The following is a 25,695-nucleotide window of genomic DNA, read 5'->3' as shown; positions in this document are numbered from 1 at the left end:
ATATTAATACTTGGAACCCTTGTACAGTCTTTTTTTTTTTTAAATCAAGTTTTTCCTTGTAGTGGTAAACATAAATTTCACACATATGGGATGAACATACAGACATTCACTAAAGGAAGCAAGTCTCCTTAATGGGATAACTGTTAGTGTGTAATTTTGGTCTGAGTTGCTGAACTAGTGAATAATCTCAGAGTTGCCCCTGTGACTGCCTGCACCTCCTGAAATAATTTGAAGTTGTGTGATTTTTTTATTTTATTTTAAATCTACCTCTGGATTTGTTATGTAGGACTCTAATGATATTAAAATCCTATACTCAAGGACAGAAATGTCATTGAAAATGAGAAAGCCAATCAAAGAATGGGCTAATAACAATATTGGATTTGATTCATGATTTGGGAGAGGGGTTTAAAACTTTTATATATCATGTACATTGTAAAATCAGTGTTTTTAAGTCACTTTGTGTAAAACGCGTTTTCGAAAGTAGTTTTGACCTCAAGGTTGTTGGGGAGATTAAGGAGATCGTGTATAGCTAGTGCCTGGTGTCTGTTTGCATATACAAGTTCTCATAATGATTGCAAACATTTTCCACTACTATTATTCCTCTGCGATTACTTCTGTATTCTGCTAAAAGCTTTGAGATCCAATAGTTAGTTCACAACTTATGCGATGGCAAAGCTTAATCTGACCTGATTTGAGGCTATTTTCAAAATCATACTTAGTGTGAATACTAATTCGTTTTTTGCAGAAGTGTTAGGGTGCATGATTTTGGAATGTCATTCCAGACTTCACTGGGATATTACATAACATACATATCAGGTACCATTTAACTTTTGTAAAACGTAAAAATTTCTTAATTCTAAGACACTTCCAGCTTTAAGGGTTTAGGCTGAGGGATTGTGGACCTGAATTCATGTTATCATCCAATCCGGGCAACCTTGATTAATTACCATGGTGCATAAGCACATGTGGATGCTGATAACCAGGGCTGTCTGCAAAACTAACAGCTTCTTTTGGGTCAGTAGCTGGATACTACTCAATTGTGATGATCATGTGACATAAAGAGAAAGTTATATATTTGAAGCACTTCCAGTGGGGGAAAATGATATGTCAATTTAGGGCACGAATGTGTCTGAATCTTGATTGGTCAGAAATGTATCAGAAGTTGGAAAGAAAAAGGTTACTCTTTGTAAGAAGAGGTTGATGTGTTAGTGCTAGATGCCGCAAATTGAAATGATGTAAGGCTCCTTCTAATTTCATGCTGTGGGTGATGATGTGGGACCCTGGCTGTATTCGTGGGGAAGGGAGAAGGACAAGTCAGCAGGAGGCAACCATTCAGCCCTGGGTCATAAAGGGGTTCCCTTGCCTTCTACGACGCAGACAGCTTTGCAAATTCAATCTACTAACATTTTAAATCCACCTTCACTCTTTCTTCCAAAATTATTGGAAAGGATCCTTAACTATTCTCTATTTTCTTAGACTGAGTTTTCAAGGCTTTTACTTAATTTCTTTCAGGCTGTTTAAGTAATCAAAGTATTTATTACTTTAGAGCTTTCTCCAAATATTTGACATAGACATCATTATTTCCTCAATTATCTAGACAGTTCTATGCAAGATAATTTTTTGAGGGATTCTAGATGACCAAGTATGTACATTAGCTCTCCATTTTGTAGTAATAGTTGTGTATGTTTGTGTGCCTACATTTGCCAAATCATGAAAAGATCACTTTCTTGGGGAGAACAAAATAACGGATGGTTTCTAAGTTTTCTTACTAATGAATAGCATTATCCAAACTCCATTACATGAGTTGCAAAGATGCATGGCACTTGTGAAAATTTGATACACCATATTAGTTAAATGTTGCAGCTTAAGCACTGAAGCCTGCTAGGCACAGCTTAGGATTAGTTTTTTAACATGCTCTTAGTATTTGTTTTTTGGTCCCTCAGCATATTTGCCTATTAGTCAAACGTCCTGATAGTAGTTGAAAATTGAGGGATTGGATAGGTAATGAAGTTTATGAGATCATGATAAAGATAAAGCTGTACCATTGAGAATAAGCTAAACAGTTGCCACATATGAAATAATGTTACGGATTCAGGCCATCCCTGATAGGAAATGCAGAACTCTTAAAGAGAGTATGAGATAATTAGATACAGCTAGAAGCAATTTTTAGTGATCACAGTTGACATTTTTATATACTAGTTTCTTTGGTATTTTTAGAAGTATATTAATTTTCCATTTTGAACTATTAACTATTACATAATAGCTATATTATCTGTAGTCAGGCCTCAGAATTAATGCTCTGTAAGTGATGAGATTACTCCAGAAGTGTCCTTGAGAATTTGATAAAATGTATGAGTAAATTTGAAAATTTCACATAGAGTATTTATGCAAACATCTCTATGATAACTTTGCTCTGAAAATTATAATAGCTTCTATGGCTATTCAGGATTCTTTATTTAAAAGATTAGGACTTGGTGTTGAGATTTCTTATGCATTATTTGGCTGTTGCACAAATTAATATCATTAGGAGAACAGTAATGGTGGTTTGATTTTTTTTGGGTGGTTTGCTTTTGATATTTGTGGGGTTAAAGAGTGATTTCATTTGTTGCCGTATTTAAATTACATGGGAAGCTATGTGGTGTAGTGTAGTACTTGGATTTCAAAATCAGGCAGACTTGGGCTTGAATATACTGCTTACTAGTTTTGTGACTTGGATACATTTCTTACTATTTCACAGGTCAGACACTTTGTTCAAAGTGCAAACTAACTAAACTTGTGTTTCAGATAATTTGTTGGCAGGACTTACTATTGTGTTTAAAAAGCACACAGGAACCACTTTATAAGTATTCATTCTCTTCTTCCTTTTCTGTCTCCTGAAGTCTATAGTTATTGGAACCACTGTAGCATTTATCATAGAATAACTTATGTCAATAATTATGTTTTTTGCATCAATTTTATTGAAACATAATACAATACGGTTTACTAAATTTAAGTACAGAATTTGATATGGTTTGACAAATATCTATAGTCCTATATTTACCACCACCATCAAGATACAGAATGTTTCCATCACCCAAAAAGTCTGCTTGTGCCATTATGCAATCTCCACCCCATTCATGCCTCCCAAAACCATTTAAGATGCTCTCTAGCACTAGTTGTGTGAACATGTATTTTAATTTATCTTGGGTAATATAAGAATGGAATTGCCGAGTCATATGGTAAATGTATATTTAACTTCCCTCCCTTCCTCCCTCCCTCCCTTCTTTCTTCCTTCCTTCTTTCCTTTCTCTTTCTTTCCTTTCCCTCCCTCCCTCCCTCCCTCCCTCCCTCCCTCCCTCCCTCCCTCTCTCCCTCCCTCCCTTCCTTCCTTCCTTCTTTCTCTCCCTCCCTCCCTCCATCTCTCTTTCTTTCTTTCTTTTTTTCCTTTTTTTCTTGCTCCGTCACCCAGGTTGGAGTGCAGTGGCATGATCTCGGCTCACTGCAGCCTCTGCCTCCTGGTTAGCTGGGATTACAGGTGCACGCCTCCATGCCTGGCAAATTTTTGTATGTTTAGTAGAGATAGGATTTCACTATATTGGCCAGGCTGGTCTTGAACTCCTGACCTCAGGTGATCTGCCCACCTTGGCCTCCCAAAGTGCTGGGATTACAGGCGTGAGCTACCGTGCCAGCCTGTATGTTTAACTTTCTAAGAAACTACCAAACTATTTTCCATCATGGTTGTGCTTTCTTGCATTCCCACCAGCAATGTATGAGAGTTCTAGTTGCTCCACATCCTTGCTACTACTCGGTATGGTCAGTCTTTCTAATTTTAGCCATTCTGGTGATAGTAGTATCTCATTGCTTTTATTTTCACTTATCCAGTGATCAATGGTGTTAAATATCTTTGCATAGATTATTTTCCATCTTGATACCTTCTTTGATAATATAGCTGTCCAAAATTTTTGCCCATTTCTCTATTGCGTTTTAATTTTCTAATTATTGAGTTGTAAGAACTCATTATGTATTCTGGGTATGAATCTTTGCAAATATTTTCTCCCAAACTATGGTCTTGCCTTTCTAAAAAAATAGACTTTAATCTAGGTGTAGCTTTTTAGTTTAAAAAATATCTTATTTTGTAGAGTTTTAGGTTCACAGCAACATTGAGAGAAAGGTACAAAGATTTGCCATGTATTCCCTGCCCTCATGTATAGCCTCCTCCATTATTAATAGTCTCATCAGAGAGGTACATTCATTACAAGAGATGAACTTACACTGCCACATCCTTGTTGTCCAGGGTTCATAATTTACATTAGGATTCACTCGTGGTGTACATCTTATGGTCTTGCACAAATGTGTAATGATGAATATCCACCCCAATTATCATTTCATTCTCCATATAGATCGCATACTCTTTTTAGGAAGGGGCATGGCCCTCTTTATCACTCATAATATTTAACACAAGGTATTTTACATAGTATAATTTCAACAAATAACTACTGATTGATTAATGATTTGGTAATAGGGTGTTTTGAGTAATTGACTATTCCAATTATCTGACAACCAGATATGTAAATTCCATTTTTGAAGATTTTGGTAACAAAAAAAAATACAGTTAACTGTAAAATTGACATCATCATCATTATCATCCTTTTGGGGTTCTGAAGATACTTTAAAAACATTTAAAAAAATTATTTAAAAACATTTTTGTGGGTACAGAGTAGGTATGTATATTTATGGAGTACCTGAGATGTTTTGCTATCGGCATGCAATATGAAATAAACACACAGTGGAGAATGGGGTATCCCCTGAAGCATTTATCCTTTGAGTTACAAACAATCCAATTGCATTTTAAAACTTATTTTAAAATAATACAATTAGTTATTATTGACTATAGTCATCCTATTGTGCTATCACATAGTAGGTCTTTTTCATTCTTTCTATATTTTTTTTAGTACACATGAATCTGAAGATACTTTGAAGACTTACATAGTCTCAGAATAATAATTTTAACTATGAAGTTATATATAATAATAGAAGTAATAATAATGGTCATTGTTATAGCTGACATTAATGAGCACCTAGTGTGAAAGGCTTTATGCACATTATCTCATTTACTCCCCTCAATTATTCTTGGAAGTAGATAAATTATGATCTGCTATTTATAGATAAGGAAGCACATCCAGTGGGATTAAGTAACTTGTCTAGGGTCACAGAGCCAGTCCCTGATAGAGACCTACACAGACATCTGATGCTGAAGCCAATACTTTTACAAACCTCTTGAATATGAGTTGAGTCATAATTGCCCTGAGGAAACTGAACATTACTTAGAAATTTTTTTTAAAACAAAATGCCTGGTATTAGGTGGGTCATTTGGCCCTTTTGTCTTTTTCATAAGAGTAGAGTGTAGACTATCCCACCTTCTAAATAAGAATTTTTTTCTACTACCATAAGTTGAAGTATTGTGTGATAGAAGAAATACAAAAAGCTTAGGCATGTTAACTTAGTAAGTAGAACTGTATTCATAAGTTATCTTCCTTATCGTTAGATAACAAAAACACAGGGATTACCTATTTTTTTTTTTTTTTTTGAGACAGGGTCTTGATAGGTATCCCAGGCTGGAATGCCGTGGCAAGAACATGGCTCACTGCAGCCTTGACCTCCTGGGCCCAAGATATCCTCGTTCCTCAGCCTCCTGAGTAGTTGGGACCATGGGTGCATGCCACCACATTGGCTAATTTTTAATTTGTAGATATGGGGTCTTGCTATATTGCCCAGGCTTGTCTTGAACCCCTGGGCTCAAGCAATCCTCCCACATTGTCCTCTCAAGGTGTTGGGATTACAGGTGTGAGCCACTGTGCCAGGCTGGACTATCTATTCTTTTTTTAAACTTTTTTATATGACTTATAATTTTTGATGTTTATTTATTTTTTATAATACTTTAAGTTCTGGGATACATGTGCAGAACATGCAAGTTTGTTACATAGGTACACATGTGCCATGGTGGTTTGTACCCATCAACCCGTCATCTCGGTTTTAAGCACCGCATGCATTAGGTATTTGTTCTAATGCTCTCCCTCCTCTTACCCTCAACCCCCCAACAGGCTCTGGTGTTTAATGTTATCTATTCATAGTTCAGATGAATTTATTATATCTTTTCATTGATGAAGTGGTTACAAAGGAAAATACTTTAAGTTAGGATAATAATAGTACCTATTACATAAGGTTGAAGTGAAGATTAAATAAGAAAATACATATAAAGGCCTTAGCACAGTGTCTTACAGACAATAAATGCCCAATGTTATCTTATAGTAACAGTTCTATTCACAATGACTGTTGACTTTGACTACTAACATGTCTCTGAATTCAAGAATAAACTTTACAAGGAGCCCTAGTGCTGCCAGTCTTACTTAAAGTGTACCAAGACAAATTCCTGTGGATTGATGCCAAAAACAGGGTAGTATTAAAGGTGTCCTAAAGGGTTTATATCACTCAGATGTCTATAAAATCCAATGGATGGCCATGGTGATGCCAGTGACTGTAGGGACATTTGCACAAGACATCTTTCCAGTTGTGCATCGGTGTTGCTCTGAACTTGGATCTTTCCAATGGAAATCATGTTTCTTCAAGTGCCTGGAAAGCATAGTGTATCGCATAGATGCCTGTTTACCTGGAAGGTGCTGCCTGGCAGTGACTTAGCCTTCCCAGGAGATAAACTTAAGTTGCTCTTAACAGCTGGTATGCTCTTCTGAGGCTTCACCGTAATTACTAAAGTAAATGGCATACGACATATTTGGCATGTATTTTCCAGATAATGTACATTTCCCTGCCATCCTTATGGCAACCAATTAGTGATAAAACTGGAAACAGAAATCTAATAAAGGGCTTCTTTTTCATTTAGAATGCTTTTAAGCCTCCTGCTATGAACAGCTCCAAAAATATTTTGAGATTTTCAGCTCTTATGTGATTATTTTTTTCAGTAGCAGAGCTCTGTATGCTTCTCTTTTATTTGTATAAATTTATGAGGTACAAGCGTAATTTTAGGGTGTTTTGGGTAATTGGGTAATACATAGATAGATGGCATAGTGATGAAGTTAGGGCTTTTAAGGTATCCATCACCCAAATAACATACATTGTAATCATTAAGTAATCTATCATCATCCACCACCCGCCCTTACCCTTCTGAATCTCTATTGTCTATTATTCCACAATCTACGTCCATGTGTACACATTGTTTAGCTCCCATTTATAAGTGAGAACATGTGGTATTTGTCTTTCTATGTCTGGCTTGTTCCACTTAGGAGGATAATGGACTCCAATTCCATTCATGTTGCTGCAAAAGATATAATTTTATTTTTTATGGCTGAATAGTATTCTTTGTGTATATGTACCACGTTTTCTTTACCCAGTCCTCCATTGATGGGCACTTTGGTTGATTCTGTATCTTTGCTATTGTGACTAGTGCAGTGATAAACATCCGAGGACAGATATCCCTTTGATATATTGATTTCCTTTCCTTTGGGTAGATACCCCAGTAGTGGGATTGCTAGATCAAATGTTAGTTTTATTTTTAGTTCTTCGAGAAATCTCCATACTGTTTTCTATAGTGGCTATACTAATTTACATTCATATGAACAGTATATAAGAGTTCCCTTTTCTCTGTATCCTTGCCAACATCTGGTATTTTTGTGTTTTTAGTAATAGCCATTCTGGCTGGTATAAGATGGTATCTCACTTTGATTTTAATTGCATTTCTCTGATTATTAATGATGTTGAACATTTTTTTTCATATGCCTGTAGGCTATTTGTGTGCCGTCTGTTGAAAAGTATCTATTCATGTCCTTTGCCCACTTTTTAATAGGATTATTTTGGTTGTTGTTGTTTGAGTTCCTTATACATTCTGGATATCAGTCCCCTGTTGTATATATAGTTTTGCAAATATTTTCTCCTATTCTGCAGGTTGACTGTTAACCTCTGTTGAATATTTCTTTTGCTGTGCAGATGCTTTTTAGTTTAATTAAGCTTCTTATTATTAAAATTTTGATACATTTTTGTGTTTTGGAGAAATGTGCCCCTAAATGAAAAGAGGACAGGCTGTGGGTTCAGATAAAGTCAACTTCTAATTTGGGTTCTATCACTTACTAATTGCTGATCTCCTTAACTTCTCAGGGACTCAGCTTTCTCATTTGTAAATTGAAAATGACAGTATTTTTTTTTTTCCATAAGGTTGTTAGTGTTGATGGCACAAGTAATGTGAAGTACCTAGTGTAGTTTCTGAAAGGTAGTCATTAGATAACAATTATGATTCCATTTTACTTCAGGATGAATTATAGTTCAATTAAAATACTGCTTTTCATTTACACCTTTATAAGTTGAACCTTTGAGATACTGTCAGCTCTGGAAAAATTGATTTTACAAATAAATTTTCTTATTTGAAAATAGTCTTTTGATTTCCATAAATCAAAATTTTATTCCACATAGTCAACATGTTAAAAATATAACCTTTGTAGAGAAATGACTTTTTCCTATATGCATAGAAACAAAAATTTACTTATACTTCTGTGGTTTATAGTCACAGCTTAAATAATTATAACAACCTTAGGGGTGAAAATTAAAATAAATAATATATGCAAACCTTTAGTGATACCTGGAACACAGTAAATGCTTGATAAAAGGCTGTCATGGTTTATTATAAGGGTCAGCAAACTTTTTCTGTAAAAGGTCAGATAGTAACTCTCTTATCTTTGTGGGCTGTACCATGTTTTCTGCAGTCACTCAACACTGCTATTTTAGTTTAAGTAGCCACACACGACACATAAATGAATCTGTATAGCTCTTTTCCAATAAATCTGTATTTACAGATCTGCTGGTAGTTTGTTAACCTTTGACTTGTTATAATAGTTTAGCCTATAAGAAGTCATCTTGAAGTACTGGGCAGATCAATCTTATGAAAAGTGGGAGGTGGGAGGATTGCTTTACAAATGCTCTTCTATATATACATTCCTCAGAGATTATTGGTGTTCAGTATGTGTCAGGTGCCCTTGCAAGAAGTGCTATAGAAATTAGATCAAATAAAACAAGTTGATTCACCTATAAAGGCCTCCTTCAAGTTAAAAAAAACCTGATTTGTCCTAAGTTTATAAAAAGATAATACCTTTGATGGCTGGAGTATTAGTAGCTGAATAACATAAAGGTACTACTATTTCCCAAAGAAACGTTTAATTTTTTTTGCCTATTTTAACATGTACTCAATTAGAAAAACCTGAAAATAAGAAAAGTTATAAGGAAAACACCAAAAAAACCACCCATTGTAATTTCACTATCCTGAGCTAACAACTTTGAACACATGCATACGTTTCCTTCTAGTCTGTTTTGTTTTTTTGAAATGACTTTCTGGAAGCATATTTTACATACCATGTTTAGCCACTCGAAGTATATGACCCAGTGATTTTTAGTAATGTATAGAGTTGTGCAACCATTTCCAGAATCTACTTTTAGATCTTTGGTCCTCCCTTTTATTCCTGAGATAAAATTGACATAAAATAAACCGTACATAATTAAATATACAATTTGAAAAGGTTTAACACATACACACACCCATACATATATATATTTTTTTTTTTTTTTTTTTTTTGAGATGGAGTTTTCACTCTTGTTACCCAGGTTGGAGTGCAATGACGCGATCTTGGCTCACCACAACCTCCGCCTCCTGGGTTCAAGCAATTCTTCTGCCTCAGTCTCCTGAATAGCTGGGATTACAGGCACGCGCCACCATGCCCAGCTAATTTTTTGTATTTTTAGTAGAGACAGGGTTTCACCATGTTGACCAGGATGGTCTCGATCTCTTGACCTCGTGATCCACCCGCCTCGGCCTCCCAAAGTGCTGGGATTATAGGTGTGAGCCACCGCGCCCAGCCCACATATATATATGCAATAGTCCCCATTGTCTTCAGGGGATACCCCCATGCCTAAAACCTCATATAGAACTGAATCCTATATATACTGTCTTTTCCTATGTATACATACCTGTAACAAAGTTTAATTTATAAATTAGTCACAGTAGGAGATTAACAACAATAATAAAATGGAACAATTGCAAGAACATACTATAATAAAATTTATGTGAGTGTGGTCTCTCTCTCAAAATATCTTATTGTACTGTACTCGCCGTTCTTGTGTGATGTGAGAGGATAAAATGTCTATGCGATGAGATGAAGGGAGATGAATGACGTAGGCACAGTTGACAGTTGTGCACAGTTGACCTTCTAACGACACCCAGAGGAGGAACTTCTGCTTCCGGCATCCAGTCATGACGATGTTGTTGGTCAAATGTCAGGAGCAGATATGGTGATGACTAATGTGTGGGTAGCATAGACACCGTTGGGACGCTGGACAAAGGGAGGATTCAGGTCCCCGGTGGGGACAGAGCCGAACAATGTGAAATTTCATCAGGCTACTCAAAACTACATGGGATTTAAAACTTAAGAATTGTTGATTTCTGGAATTTTCCATTTAATATTTTTGGACTGCAGTTGACCGTAACTGATACTACCTTGGAAAGTGAAACCAAGGTTAAGTGAGGACTACCACCACCACACACACACACACACACACACACACCCCCACCCAGTGAAGGCATGACCAGAATCAAGATGGCAAACAGATCCAGACCTAACATTGCCAAAAACATTCTTGGGCCTGTTTTAAATCCCTCTTTCTGCCTGGCCTCCTCAGTCCTCAGGTACCAGTGTTCTGGTTTCTTATTACTGTGGGATCATTTGTGTTTTCTAGAATTTCATAAATTGAATCATCTAGTGTATACTCTTTTATGTCTGCTTTCTTTCACTCAACATAATTATTTTGAGATTTCTCCGTATTTTAGCAAGTATCAGTAGTTCATTTCTTTGTATTGCTAAGCACTATTCCATTGTATGTGCATACTACAATTTGTTTATCCCTTCATTTCTAGATAGATATTTTGGTTGTTTCCAGTTTTTCACTACTACAAATAAGGCTTCTTTGAACATTTGTATGGACATATGTTTTCATTTCATCTGTGACAATACCTGGCCATGGAATGGTTGAATCATGTCATATATATATGTTTGACTCATTAAGACACTACTGAAATGTTCTCCAAAGTGGTCGCACCAATTTTACATTCCTGCCTGCAGGGTATGACAGTTGTAGTTTGCATCACATCCTCAAGAACACTTGGTATGGTCTGTCTTTTTAATTTTAACCATTCAGATAGGTGTTTAGTGGTATCTCATTGTGGTTTACATTTGTACTTTACTGACGACTAATGATGCTGAATATCTTTCATGTGCTTATTTGCCATTTATGTATCTTTTTTGGTTAAGTGCCTGCTCAGAAATATTTTCTACAATTGTTTCCTGATTTTTTTTTCCCTTTGGTTTGTTTGTTTTTTTGAGACAGGGTCTCACTTTTTTGTCCAGGCTGGAGTGCAGTGACATGATCACAGCTCACTTCAGCCTCAAAATCCTGGACTGAAGTGATCCTCTCACCTCAGCCTCCTGAGTAACCAGGACTACAGGTGCATGTCATCACACTCAGCTAATTTTAGTATTTTTTGTAGAGATGAGGTCTTGCTATGTTGCCCAGGCTGGTCCTGAACTGAGCTCAAGCAATCCGCCAACCTTGGCCTTGCAAAATGCTGAGATTGCAGGTCTGAGCTCGCAGCCCAGTCTTTTTTTGAAGGTTTATATAATCATGACCACATTTTCAAATAATTTTGTATCCTTTATTTTCACTTAAATTTTAAAATAAGCATTTCTTTAAGCTATAAAAACTCTTCATACACATTAAGATTAATAGCCACATTGTGTCTCAAAATTTAGGTAATAATCATTTTATATTATTAATGTTATTTCTATTATATATATAAGATAATGATAAATGTCACCATTATATATATATATATGAATTACGGTCTAAAGGCTGGATTGTGTAACTTTGTACCAGCAGTGGATAAGAATAACTAACTCATTGATTTTGTTTCTGTGCTGAGTAGTACTTCAGTCTTTGTGAGTTTATTAAATTAGAATTGAATCTCATTGTTTGCAGCTTCTTTCTCTTTCTTTCTTTCTTTCTCTTTTCCTTCCTTCCTTCCTTCCTTCTTTCTTTTCTTCTTTCTTTTTCTTGAGACGGGGTCTTACTGGGTCACCCAGTCTGGATTGCAGTGGCACAATTACAGCGAACTGCAGCCTCTACTTCTAGTCTCACTCCGTCTTCCTGTCTCAACCTCCTGAGTAGCTGGGACTACAGGCATGCGCCACCACACCTGACTAATTTTTAATTTTTCTGTAGAGAACTGGGTCTCACTATGTTGCCCAGGTTGGCCTCAAACTCCTGAACTCAAACAATCTTCCCGCTGTGGCCTCCCAAAGTGCTAGGATTATAAGCATGAGCCACCGTGCCCAGATGCAGCTTCTATTTCTTTGATAACTTGTGAGGCTAAAGTTTTTCATGAGTTCATTTTGATGAATCCCATCCATTTTCTGTTTGTGTTCTAAGGGGATTCATTCTTAACTTTTTATGAAAAATTTTTTCTTCTAAAATATAATTTAAAAAATTTGGTCTAATATTTTTCATGCCTTCCAGATAACATGTTATGGTCTTTCTTGAGGATCTGATGGAGTGTATTGACAGTGGTCACTCACAAGTGATAATCTGATATTTTAAAGCCACAGCACATTAAACCCGTTCCCCTGCCCCAGATGCTAATTAAGCATAACTGGCTGCTGCTTTATACGTTTGTTTGTTCCCTTTAGGGAACACATTATTCTCTAAATAATTTTCAGATTACTTTGAAAATATTTCTAAAGGAAATTAGTGAATTTCAACCAACGATTTCTCTCTGTGGCAGCGAGGAGAAAGCTCTCCAAATCTACCGAAACCCTCTTCCCCTCTCATTTGTGACCTGAGATGCTCTCTGGATGTCTCAGCACAGTGATAGACTATTCCCTGACTGCCATGGCAGCTGTTCTTTTGCTGTCAGGCCTGTGTCAAAATAACTGAATCACTTAAAATTAAAAAAAATTGCTGCTCAAAATAGCTGAGATCAAAGGCCTCTTATCTGCCTGTGCTTGTGAGTGGAAGGAATAAGTTGGAATATATTCTTTAAATATGGGGCTCTGGTTCTTAAAGTACTTTGGCCATTTTCCAGGGAATATGCAAGTTGAAAGAGAGTTGATATCACTGTTGTGGTATCGTGGTGACACGAGGATTGTTCTTTGTGTCCTCTTGTTATCAGCAGCACTGTGTCACCAAACACATACAAGAGGGTGGCCTCCTCTCCTGATGCCCCACAGCAGGGTTAATAGTCATTTGAGGACTTAAGCATGTGCATGAACTGTTTTTCTGTGGCACCATTCTGGGTGCAGTCCCAGACCTTGAGACTGGACCTATATTATGCTTGTAACCCTAAACCACTGTGGGCACAGTTCTCGGCAGCATTCACTGCCATGTATGTCAGCTGAGAAAGTGGGTTCCACACCAGAGGGAATATGGGGGAGCCATGGGCAATGAGCAGTGAGCTGGGGGTGGGGTGTGACTTGGAATCAGAGGGTGATAATTTAGAGACCGAGTTCAAATGAGGGAACAGTAAACCTAGGTCAGCTATAAGGAGGCTCTGAGGACTCAGCAAACGCACCTGGGATGGTGGTGTCCTGTGGAGAGCCTGGAGAAGGTAAGAGTCAGGGATCTGTGACTGGAAACCATAGGAGCCAACTCTGTAAAGCAAGGACTCTGCTGGGGTGGGATTGGGGTGGGTAGAGATGCTCAGTGTGGCAGGGCAGCCCTGGGGGTCTAGCACCAGGAGCCTACGGATGACTTTTCAAGACTGCTGTAAGGACAAAGCTGCAGCTGCTTCTGTTATTTCACCCAAATTCAAAGTCCATGTCTTCATCCCTTCTCCATTCAATGAATGCGTTATTAGTGCTTATAATCAGCACTGCTTAGGCACTGATAATGCATCAGTGAGAAAAACAGTCCTTGTTCTCAATGAGTTAACCTTCCAGTAGGAGAGGCAGACGATGAGCAAATATATAAATGTATGTGGTGCAGTGGTGTGCACCCTAATGAAATTGCAGCAGGGTGGGTGACAGCAGGATGGAAGCATGTGGCAGGTGCCATGTGTAGATGTGTGGAACACTGTGGCTTCTGTGGGGGGTAATATTTGAGCAGAGATCTGGAAGAAGTAAGGGACTGAGCTGTGGGCATTGAGGTGAAGATCATCCAGGGAGAAGGGCATCTGAGTGGCCTGGGTTGGTCACCGGTCTACTGATGACTCATGGAGGATGGGGCCCCATGAATGACAGGTTGTCAGGACTGTGTGCAATAGGGATGACCCTCAAAGGAAAATGGAATTGCTTTTACTATAGAAATTCAATAGGCAGAAAGGAAAGATGCCCACCACAGTTGAGGGTGGTGGTTCTTTCAGTGAATTCTGCCCCCAACAGAGAGAATGAATGAGAAAGGGAATTGTTTCCACTTGCAAGAGATGAGGACAGCAGGAATGAGGTGGACAGAGAGGCTTTGGACAGCGTCTGGTACTCTGGACTCAACTGAATCCCAATGACTGGTGCAAAAGCAGGAGGGAAGAGGGTGGGGGAGGAAAGATACAGGTGTTCAGGATACCCAGGGATGAGTGCCCGGACTTCCCGTTCTACACACTGGAGCCTGCCCTCAATAGCACAGTGGAGGTGATTTGTTCTTCTACTGCCATCTGGGAAACAACAGAAAACCATTTCTGGATGCCATTGCATGGTAGGGGAAGCCAGTTCCATGCTGCCATCATCCTCCAGGGCACTCAGAGAAGAGGGGCTGGCAGGCTGCACACAGCTGTGTTTGCATGGTGGCCCCAGGATGGGACTAGGGTGCGGGTGGTGGTGGTCACTCTTCTCTGCCTCTCCCTGAGTGTGGTCACTTGCAATTCCCTGAATACACCATGCACTTTCAAATCGGTGTGCCTTTGCCCATGTGTGCTGCTCAGCCTTTAGTGTCTAGTGTCCATGAAGCCTTCTCTGTCCTCCATCCCCAGCTAATTACTACTCATCATTCTTCTCCCACGGTCCACAGCATATTATTGGTGCTTGTTGCACCTATTCACTGAATCTTGGATCATAGTGAGTTTTACACATTTCTTTCCTGGAAGACAATACATCAGTTTTATTCACCTTTGCAGTGACCCCTCCTTGTCCCAGTGCCTTGCATTACAGATTGCATGGATGAGCGGGTGATCTCTGACCTTGCAATGTGAATCCTTATTCAACCTTTTATATATAGCTAATACACAGTTATATATATAAACATATACATATATATAGTCTATATGTATGTATATGTGTGCCTGTGTATATATACATGTATACATATATACATACACAGGCACACATATACATACATATACATACACAGGCACACATATACACACATATATATACACACAGGCACACATATACAGATATACACACAGGCATATATATACACACATATATATACACACAGGCACACATATACATACATATATACACACACAGGGGCACAGATATATATGGGAGTGATTCCATTGGACTCTCTTGCTATATGATGGAAATAAATGTTTCTGATTATGTTGCCAAATTTTAAAAAGCTTTATCTATATTTTAGGGAGTAGTTGAGGATTTTTCTTGGTGAATGCTATTTAATTAATTTTCCTCTCACTGGATAATTGTGTGTCTGGCCAGTACACATCCTGCACAATCCCACTTGCCACTCCAAGATGTTGCACTCAGGTGCCCCGGCATAAACAGTGTGGCAGGAATACCCTTTTCCCTGTCTGTGTTTGTAAGATAGCCTCTTCCATGCCAGAAGAACTATTTTGAGAGAATGATTCATGTCACATTTTGGCCTCATTACAGTTTTAAGTTGTAAATGATGCCAGTTTGCCTGGAGGTGCAAACATAAGTATTATCTTTATATGCACATGGGAATACCTGTAACAGAAAAAGTACTTTCTATTCTTGAGTTACGGTCCAGATTATAAACAAAGAGATTAATAGGATCTTTATCAAAATTCTAATTTTATTGATGAGACGCCTGCTTCTGAAAAAGTACCAATTACTTGTGGCTCTGCCTCCATTCTCCATTTCCAAACACAGATGGAGAGTCAAATAACTTAATGTCTTATTGTTATAAGCAGATGATTCTATAAAATAAACACTGTGCTTTCTCTTTTGAAATAGTGTGAAAAGTGAGAGCAGGTGATAAATTACTGTCTTGCTGTTTGTGGTTAAAAGTAACAGGAGGTACAAAATCATTCAAAGTGTACTTAGGTGTGAATGATTAAGGTGAAGCCATTCTAATTATTTCAGTTTGCTTTCTGGTAACTTTAAAGGATATGCAAAGCATCCTTATTTACTCAGTGGTTACAATGCATGACGACAATGGAAATGAGGAACACTTAGCACCTGAGTTTGTTATCAGGCCTTGTACACAACAGTGCCTTACAAGTGTTTATTGATTTGTCCTCAAATAACTGAGTTCAAATAGGAAAAAAATTAGGTTTGAAATGTGCTTAGATTTTTCTGTCATTCTCAAGGAATTCCATATGCTATATTAAAATTTTAAAATTGACAAACTTTTACTTATTTTAGAATTTTAAATTATAAAAGTGAAAATTGAAAAATAAAAAAATTAAAGGGATGCTAATGAATTTGTTGTTTGTTATATGCCCATTTTTTTTTTCTTTTCTTTCTCATATGCAAAATACATTCAGCCCATTTTTTTTTTTTTTTTTTTGAGATGGAGTCTTGCTCTGTTGCCCAGTCTGGAGTGCAGTGGTGCGATCTCGGCTGACTGCAACCTTGGTTCACTGACACCTCCGACTACTGGGTTTAAGCAATTTTCCCACCTCAGTCTTCCATGTAGCTGGGATTACAGGCATGCACTACCATGCCCAGCTAATTTTTGTATTTTTTGTAGAAACAGGGTTTCACCATGTTGGTCAGGTTGGTCTTGAACTCCTGACCTCAAGTGATCCGCCTCAGCCTCTCAAAGTGCTGGAATTACAGGCATGAGCCACTGTGCCGGTCTGTTTTTTTTTTTTTTTTTTTTTTTGAGATGGAGTTTCACTCTTGTTGCCCAGGCTGGAGCACAATGGCATGATCTCAGCTCTCTGCAATGTCCGCCTCCCAGGTTCAAGTGAGTCTCCCGCTTCAGCCTCCCAAGTAGTTGAGATTACAGGCACGTGCCACCACGTCCAGCTAATTTTGTTTTTTAGTAGAGATGGGATTTCACCATGTTGGCCAGGCTGCTCTCAAACTCCTGACTTCAGGTGATCCACCAGCCTTGGCCTCCCAAAGTGCTGGGATTGTAGGCATGAGCCACCTTGCCCGGCCTATATGCCCATTTTGATGGCAAGTTTTTTGGGTACAGTGACAACCTTTTGATTCACTGACAGTGAGACATATTCTCCCCATCCCCCTTGGACACGTGCTTTAAAAATTATTTTCTGGTTCATCTGTGGTTGGTGTTTTCCATTGGGAATTTTTGACCCATGCCATTTAGGGAGATTTATTCATATTTGAATAAGATTCTTCAATTAACAATAAATGAAATGCATTGTAAGATCTTATTTAATTCTAAAATGGTGAATTGAAAAAATATTAGCAATTTGAGGACACTTCAGCAGTTTTGTCAATTCAGCAGAATCCAGCCTCATGGCAAAATCTGGCCTTGAATTTGCTCATCCTGCTAGAATCTTCCAGCTATGATGTGTGACTACTTTTTTGTTTTTCCTTATCGTAAGACTTAAAAAAAAATCTTCTCTTCGTTATTCAGTGACTGCCTCATTAACTAGCCTGGGTTTCTACTTTTAGAAATTCGAATTTAGTGGTTCTGTAGTGGGGCCTGAGCACTTATATTAAAAAATTAAACAAAAGCAACCAAATGCTCTCCCAGTGATTCTGATGCTCTACGAGGACAACAGTGGATACAAGGTAAGCTTCAAAACCAAGATGTCAACATGGACACAAATCTCTGAAGGTCCCAATTTTTGGAAGTTAACTGGATTGAACTGTGGCATGCCTATGGTATGACAGTGAAATGAGAGACCTCCTAACACGTAATGAAATGTCGCTGTATTTCATATTTCCCCTTCTGTCTTCTCAGCCATCATGTATGTCATGGGAGCACTTGGCCCTGCGGTGGGATATTTATTAGGTGGACTTCTTATTGGTTTTTATGTTGATCCCAGAAATCCTGTTCACCTTGACCAGAACGACCCTCGTTTCATCGGAAACTGGTACGTCCTGATTTCTATTTTTTTTTTTTTTGGTTCACTTCTTACTAATAATAGTGAGAGTTATAGTACACTTGGATTTAAAATTTGCCCAATGGGAGACAAAAAATCGCAGAAAGGTGCCTGGGAAGGGGTGATAGGCAGGATAATAACATCCCAAAGAAAGCTACGTCCTAATCCCTAGAACCTATGAAGATGTTATCTTACATGGCAGAAGGGACTTTGCAGATGTGATTAAGGACTTTGAGATGATTTTAGATGACCTGGTCGGGCCCATTGTAATCAAAGGAAAGAGGGAGGCAGGAGGGAGGACAGGAATCAGAGAAGGAGGCTAATGATTGAAGCACAGGTTGGAGTGATGTGCCTTGAAGATGGAGGAAGGGGCTGTGAGCAAAGAATGCAGATGGCCTCTAGAAGCTGGGAAAGCAAGGAAATGGGTTCTTCCCTCAGCCTCCGGAAGGTATGCAGCCCTTTCAATCACTTTACACTTCTGATCTCCAGAACTATAACATGAGTCAGATTGTGTTGCTTGAAGCCACAAAGTGTGTGGTACCTTCTCATAGCAGGGAGCTTATACAGAGGGTTTGGGGACAGTAGCTTAATCCGCATTCTTTAGGATCGGGGTGCTTTCTTTATAGCAGAGTGAAGGAAAAGGACTGCTGTGGCTATGTGAGGACGTTCCTGTTGACTTTAATCATACCTTTCAGTATCTTTCCTGTGCCTTAAAAAAATATATGTTCTGGCCGGGCGCGGTGGCTCAAACCTGTAATCCCAGCACTTTGGGAGGCCGAGGCGGGTGGATCACGAGGTCAAGAGATCGAGACCATCCTGGTCAACATGGTGAAACCCCGTCTCTACTAAAAATACAAAAAATTAGCTGGGCATGGTGGCGCGTGCCTGTAATCCCAGCTACTCAGGAGGCTGAGGCAGGAGAATTGCCTGAACCCAGGAGGCGGAGGTTGCGGTGAGCTGAGATCACGCCATTGCACTCCAGCCTGGGTAACAAGAGAACAAGAGCGAAACTCTGTCTCAAAAAAAAAAAAAAAAAAAAAATGTGTATATATACATATATGTATATATATGTTCTTTCCTTTACAACCCTCCCACTGCCTGGAATGCCAGTCTGCTTTTCCACTGTTACATTCTCAGTGAAGCTTTTTTCTTGCTAATCTTTTGTTTCCCCACATGTGCTAGAGGTTTAGCTGCTTTCTCAGTTGTCCTGCAAAATGAATAATGCTTAGGACTCAGAATGAGAACTTCAACTTTGAATGGTGTGTTATTTATTCCAGTAAGAGAGTTGTGGTTGAGTTCTTGCAGTCCTCAACTTGAACATGATATGTTATTTCTTCAAAATTGCAAGCACTAATTGAAAATATTGGAGTCCAGAATTCATTTCATGTGGATTGGCAATAGCTATACATTGATAAGGCATTTTCATTTTATAGCAGAGAGAATACTTCAGTATTAGAAAACATGTGTGCCAAGTACTTACTTACTTTTTTTTCAGCATAGACACACAAAGAAAGCAATTACTTTGTAAAGAGTGTCTTAGAGTGCTTTGTTCTCTGTGCTTCATTACATGATAATAACATTATAACTCTGAGGTTGGTAGGAATCTTGTTTAACACGACTGATTTTCAAAGCAGCTAACAGATATTAATTGTTATACAGGCTTCCTCTTTTCATGAATAATGCTCTTTGAAGCTGGAAGTGTTAAGTCTGGTAGAATTTTAAAATCGTACAGAAAGGAGTTCCCCTGTCAGCATTAGGGGAATAACACAGGAGTTTTAAGTTCTTCATTCATAGTGAAATTTTTGGTCTTGTCTGTTTTCTTTCCAGTTCTGAAATAAATCAGAGTAGAGACTTTTTTTCATTGTCACAAAACCAGATGGATTAACTCTATTTATGAACTTCCAGCGTGTATTCTGTGTCCTGTTTAGGGGTCCTTAAGGAGGGCACAGTGACAGGGAAACATCTGGAGGGAGAGATGGGGAGAGCCAACTCGGGTAGGAAGAAGGAGGGAGGGCAGGAGCTTTAGTCTAACAGTGCTTTATGCTGTCTTTTAGGAGACGTTAGTTCAGTTGGCAGCAAAATTGAGGGATGAGGGCCGGGAATGGCGGCTCACCCCTGTAATCCTAGCACTTTGGGAGGCTGAGGCGGGTAGGTCACTTAAACGTCAGGAGTTCGAGATCAGCTTGGCCAATGTGGCAAGACTCTATCTGTACTAAAAATACAAAAAATTAGTCGGGTGTGGTGGCACATGCCTGTAGTCCCAGTTACTCAAGAGGCTGAGGCAGGAGAATCGCTTGTGGGAGGCAGAGGTTGCAGTGAGCCGAGATCGCACCATTGCACTCCAGCTTGAGTGATACAGCGAGACTCTATCTCAAAATAAAAATTAAAAAAAATTGAGTGATGAGAAATATAGACCCTGAAGCCATACTCCCCTGGGTTTAAATCCTAGTCTGCCACCTAATACCTATGTGACTTTGGGGAAGTTACTCTGTGCCTCAGTTTTTTAATCCATGAAAGAAGGTAGTTACGGTACCTATTTCATAGGGTCGTTGTGAGGAATGAATGAGTTTACATGTGTAGGGTTTAAGCAGTTCCTGCTGTAAAGCATGTGTTAGTTATTAATTTAATCAACATTCAAATAATTTTATCCATTTTCAATGGCTCAATGTTAGTTCTGTAAATGATAAAGATTGTCAATATAGAGATATATGAGAGTCTATTTAAACATGAATTCAAATTTTATTGAGTAACTCTGCTTGTAACAGACTTCTGCCTTGAACAATGACATCGTTATTTGATGCAATGCTATTTTATACGATGTCTAGCAGCAGTGATAAATTTTCAATAGATATATGCTGAAAGGAAGAAGGAATGAATAATGCTAAAATGTATTGGGTGCTTATTTCGTGTCAAGTATTATGCTAAGCTCTGCAAACATTCTCATCTAAGCCTTGTAACAACCATAGATAGTCACTGGTGTTATGTGTGTTTTGCAGCTGAGGAAGTTGATGCTCAGGGAGTTGAATAATTTTCCATAAGCCTCAGAGTCAGTGAGAGTTGGGATAAGAAACTTACTCCAGAGCAGAGCTCTTAGTCTATTCTCTTAACCGGCCTGCATTGTGAATTGTCTCTGAGTCATGGTTCATGAAAGGGATTTAGGTAGTCTAGCTTTTCAAGTGTAGCTATTATTGACGTGTCTTTTTCCAACATGTACTGCACACTTTCTGTCTCACTCAGCTTTTCTCAGGGTCCTCTTTAGCATCGTTGTTATATCATGTGTTGTGTCAATGTTATTGGAGACTGTTGAAGAATGTGAGTTGGTTTGCTCTGCTTTAATATAAATATTATTTTTGTTTATTTGCTGTAATTCCCCCATTTCTGTTATGCACCTTCACTTTGGCTATTACGCGTATATTTTTAATGTTTGCATATAATTTTAAGTCAATGGCTGGGGCTTGGATGGGCAGGGAGGCTGAGTGCAATGCTACGTAAAAAGCATGCTGGGTCCAGTGGCTCGTGCCTCTAATCCCAGCACTTTGGGAGGCTGAGGTGGGCAGATCACTTGAGCCCAGGAGTTCGAGACCAACCTGAGCAATGTAGTGAGACCTCCTGCTTCTCTACAAGAAAATAAAAAAATTAACCACGATGCCTGTAGTCCCAGCTATTTGGTAGGTTGAGGTGGGAAGATCACTTGCACTCGGGAGGTCAAGGCTGCAGTGAGCTATGATTGTGCCACTGTACGTCAGCCTGGGCAACAGAGTGAGACACTATCTCTAAAGAAAAAAATCAAAATAAATAAATAAACAAATAAAAGGCAAACCAACCACACAAAACCAGCTATCATGAACTGATTGCTAATTAGGGGGCAGACGTTTTATGACGTCCATTCAAAACATTGTCTTATTTAATTTTAATGACCCCCAAAATACTTATTACCCCTCTCATAGATAAGAAGGCCTACTTGGAAAAGCAAAATAATTTCCCCAGGATCCTATAGTTAGCAAGTGGTAAAGACAGGATGCAAACCTAGCTCTGTCTGAAGCCACAGCCCATGAGCTGTCCCCTACACTACACTGCCTGCCCTCTTCTGGAGAGAGTGTGAGAGCCAGGGAGCTGCAGGGATTCAGGGGACTGGAATGGAGAGACTCCAGAGGTAAGTGAGCAGTGCCTGATGGGTAAGGACCTCGTAAGCGGCCAAGTACTAAGGGGGCCGGGCATGACCATAGCTTGTTCTCTGTAGACATAAGACTTTTTTTTTTTTTTTTTGAGATGGTTTCATTCTTGTTGCCTAGGCTGGGGTACAGTGACACGATCTTGGCTCACCGCAATCTCCGCCTCCAGGGTTCAAGCAATTCTCCTGCCTCAGCCTCCCAAATAGCTGGGATTACAGGCATATGCAACCATGCCCAGCTGATTTTGTAGTTTTAGTAGAGACAGGGTTTCTCCATGTTGGTCAGGCTGGTCTTGAACTCCTGACCTCAGGTGATCAGCCCACCTCAGCCTCCCAAAGTGCTAGGATTACAGGCATGAGCCACTGCGCATGGCTGACAGATGACCTTTTTTAATTATTTTTGTTTTTTTTTGAGACAGAGTTTTGCTCTTGTTGCCCAGGCTGGAGTGCAGTGGTGCAGTCTCAGCTCACTGCAACCTCCGCCTCCTGGGTTCAAGCGATTCTCCTGCCTCGGTCTCCCGAATAGCTGGGATTACAGGCACTTGCCACCACACCCAGCTAGTTTTTGTATTTTTAGCAGAGACAGGGTTTCACCATGTTGACCAGGCTGGTCTTGAACTCCTGACCTCAGGTGATGCACCTACCTTGGCCTCCCAAAGTGCTAGGATTACAGGTGTGAGCCACCATGCCCAGCCAACCTTTTTAAAATTAAAACTGTCTCTTTCAGCTTATTTATTCAGCAGATTTTTTTGAGTACCTAATCTGTGTCAGGCACTGGGCTGGTGATTACATTCTGAATAACTGAGATCGCTGGAAGTCTGCCCCAAGCAATCTTCTCGGCATAAAGCCCTTTCCTGACTATCTTAAAATCTTCATTTGATATAACTTTAAATATCTTTGAAAATAGCACACTGAATTATTAATGACCAATTGTAGGAATCATTCTCTCAACTGTGACCTTTAGCAGCTGATAACAGTACTGCATTAGAAACATTATTTTAAAAAATGAATTTTCACTTTGCAATGGATCTACATTCTTACTGGATTGAATTCAACGTTAATACTTACAATGCTGCTTGCATTGTGGTTATAATTGATGCGAGCGTGTTAAGCATTTATGAACTTGGAAGCTTGAATGGCAGAGTTTGGAAGTGCGGAATCGTAGTTAGAATGACCCTGCCCGTTAGGTAGGGTCAGGGGCCTCTGATTGCTAAGGAAAGGTTGAAAGGGGACTGAGAAATTGCCGCATGGGGAATCATGCAGTCAAGAAGCCCAAGGCCCTAGCACTACAATTTCATTTCTCTCTCTGTGGTTGCTTCCTAGTGCTTTGCAATGTGACAACCTCAGGTAAATTTAAAGACAGAACTCTGAGTCTAATAGCTCCTGTTCTACTTTTCTTAAGGTGCTTTCCGATACTCATTAATTTTCCCTCTCTGAATTTTGATAGCACTCATAATCTATACCATATAATCTGACACTTAATTACATGCATTCGCATTTCTTGGAGGTTGTTTCTTATATTTTGGCTTGCTTATGAATACGTTATAGGTTCTTGAAGGCAGAGACTAAGTCTAAATGTCTTTGTCGGTAAACCTTGTACTTGGGTAAGTATTGTGAAGGCCAGTTAAGTGGGTGGCAATACATTCTTTTTTTTTTTTTTTTTAGACAGAGTCTCACTCTGTCACCCAGGCTAAAGTGCAGTGGTCTGATCTCTGCTCACTGCAACATCCGCCTTCCGGGTTCAAGCAATTCTCCTGCCTCAGCCTGCCCAGTAGCTGGGATTACAGGTGCCCATCACCATGCTCGACTAATTTTGGTATTTTTAGTAGAGACAAGGTTTCACCATGTTGGCCAGGCTGGCCTCAAACTCCTGCCTCAGTCTCCCAAAGTGCTGGGATTACAGGCGTGAGCCACCATACCCGACTAATACATTCTTAAGTGTTTGCAGAAAAATATTTGAATACTATCAACAATTTAAAACATATTTCACATGGGATATTAATGCTTTTCTTCTGAGAAAAAATGTTTATATTGGTCCGCATAACATGCTATAGTCTACATTATTTTTCTATTGAATTTATAATTTAGTGATTTATCATAAAGTACACATTGTAGAAGGTTAACAATGCTAGCAGAACTAACCCATTGGTGCCCAAAAGTACTTGAATGAAATTCTAATTAGGTTGCTGATTATAATATTCAGTATAACACTAATATAATTGCAGATTTCTCATTTATATCACAGAAAAGGAGAATTCCTTCATTTTCCTAGTTTGCCCAACTTCCTATCTCTTTACAATTGATTATAAAATTTCCTCGAGAATTTTATCACCACGAACTTCTACTTTACTAGTAATTTGTTCTCACCCACAAAAGAAAAGCCATAAATGCTATTCACATTTTCCAATTTTTAGGTGGAGTGGATTCCTCCTTTGTGCCATTGCAATGTTTCTTGTGATATTCCCAATGTTTACTTTTCCAAAAAAGCTTCCACCTCGACACAAGAAAAAGAAAAAGAAAAAATTTTCTGCTGATGCTGTTACTGATGATGATGTTCTGAAGGAGAAATCAAACAACAGTGAACAAGTGGACAAAAAAGTTTCTTCTATGGGATTTGGAAAGGATGTCAGAGGTAATGTATCTCTCTTGAATAAATACATGCATGGTCCTTTGATCAGTGCTACTCAAAGTGTGGTCCCAGGCCACTGCCGTCTACCCACCATCTGTGGGTTGGCCTGTGGCCAGATAAGTACTAAGATTGAGAGTAAATGTTGCAAAACTCTTTTAGGAACTTGACAGAGTAATTTTTTGTCTGTTGTATCTAATAATAGTTTAAAAATTAAGCTTATATTTTGTATGTTGTTTAAAAAATTAATTTTAAAATAATTCGTCATGTTTGTCTTTGCAAACGTATTAGTAGATGACAGACTAGAAATAATAATTTTAAAAAATGATTCTTCCTCACACGCATAGTTTGAGAAGCACTGATTTAGATCATAAAGAAACAGATGTCTATATATGTTATTTACTATAATTAGAGAAGTCTGATTTTTAAAATATTAAAAATCAAGTGCGTTGTGCAATGGAGGGTTTGTTTCAGGGGATCAGTGACTTTGGTAGTGTGGTTTCATGCATACATAAGTATAAAACCTACCACTAGAAAGGGATCTCACTTAACAGCGGCTTTGTCAAGTGCTCGCATGTGGCCCCAGAGAAGGGAGGCCAGGAGATG

At 38.8% G+C, this 25,695-nt stretch overlaps 1 protein-coding gene across 2 annotated transcripts in view; it reads left to right on the top strand.

Annotated features, from left to right (window-relative positions):
* The window catches only part of SLCO5A1 (solute carrier organic anion transporter family member 5A1), a 144,637-nt gene that overhangs the window by 41,377 nt on the left and 77,565 nt on the right, over window positions 1–25,695 (top strand). For both annotated transcript variants that reach the window (XM_064384263.1, XM_021675230.2), the window contains 2 exons: window positions 18,151–18,283; window positions 24,878–25,095. In XM_064384263.1, the coding sequence (XP_064240333.1) occupies window positions 18,151–18,283; window positions 24,878–25,095 (351 nt within the window). The remainder of the gene's footprint in view (window positions 1–18,150; window positions 18,284–24,877; window positions 25,096–25,695) is intronic.

Source organism: Aotus nancymaae, unplaced genomic scaffold (assembly GCF_030222135.1).
Source record: "Aotus nancymaae isolate 86718 unplaced genomic scaffold, 86718_ANA_hifiasm-v0.15.2.pri h1tg000036l, whole genome shotgun sequence".
Lineage (NCBI taxonomy): Eukaryota > Metazoa > Chordata > Mammalia > Primates > Aotidae > Aotus > Aotus nancymaae.
The sequence above is the reverse complement of the archived record's forward strand: the minus strand, read 5'-3'. Positions and strand labels throughout refer to the sequence as shown.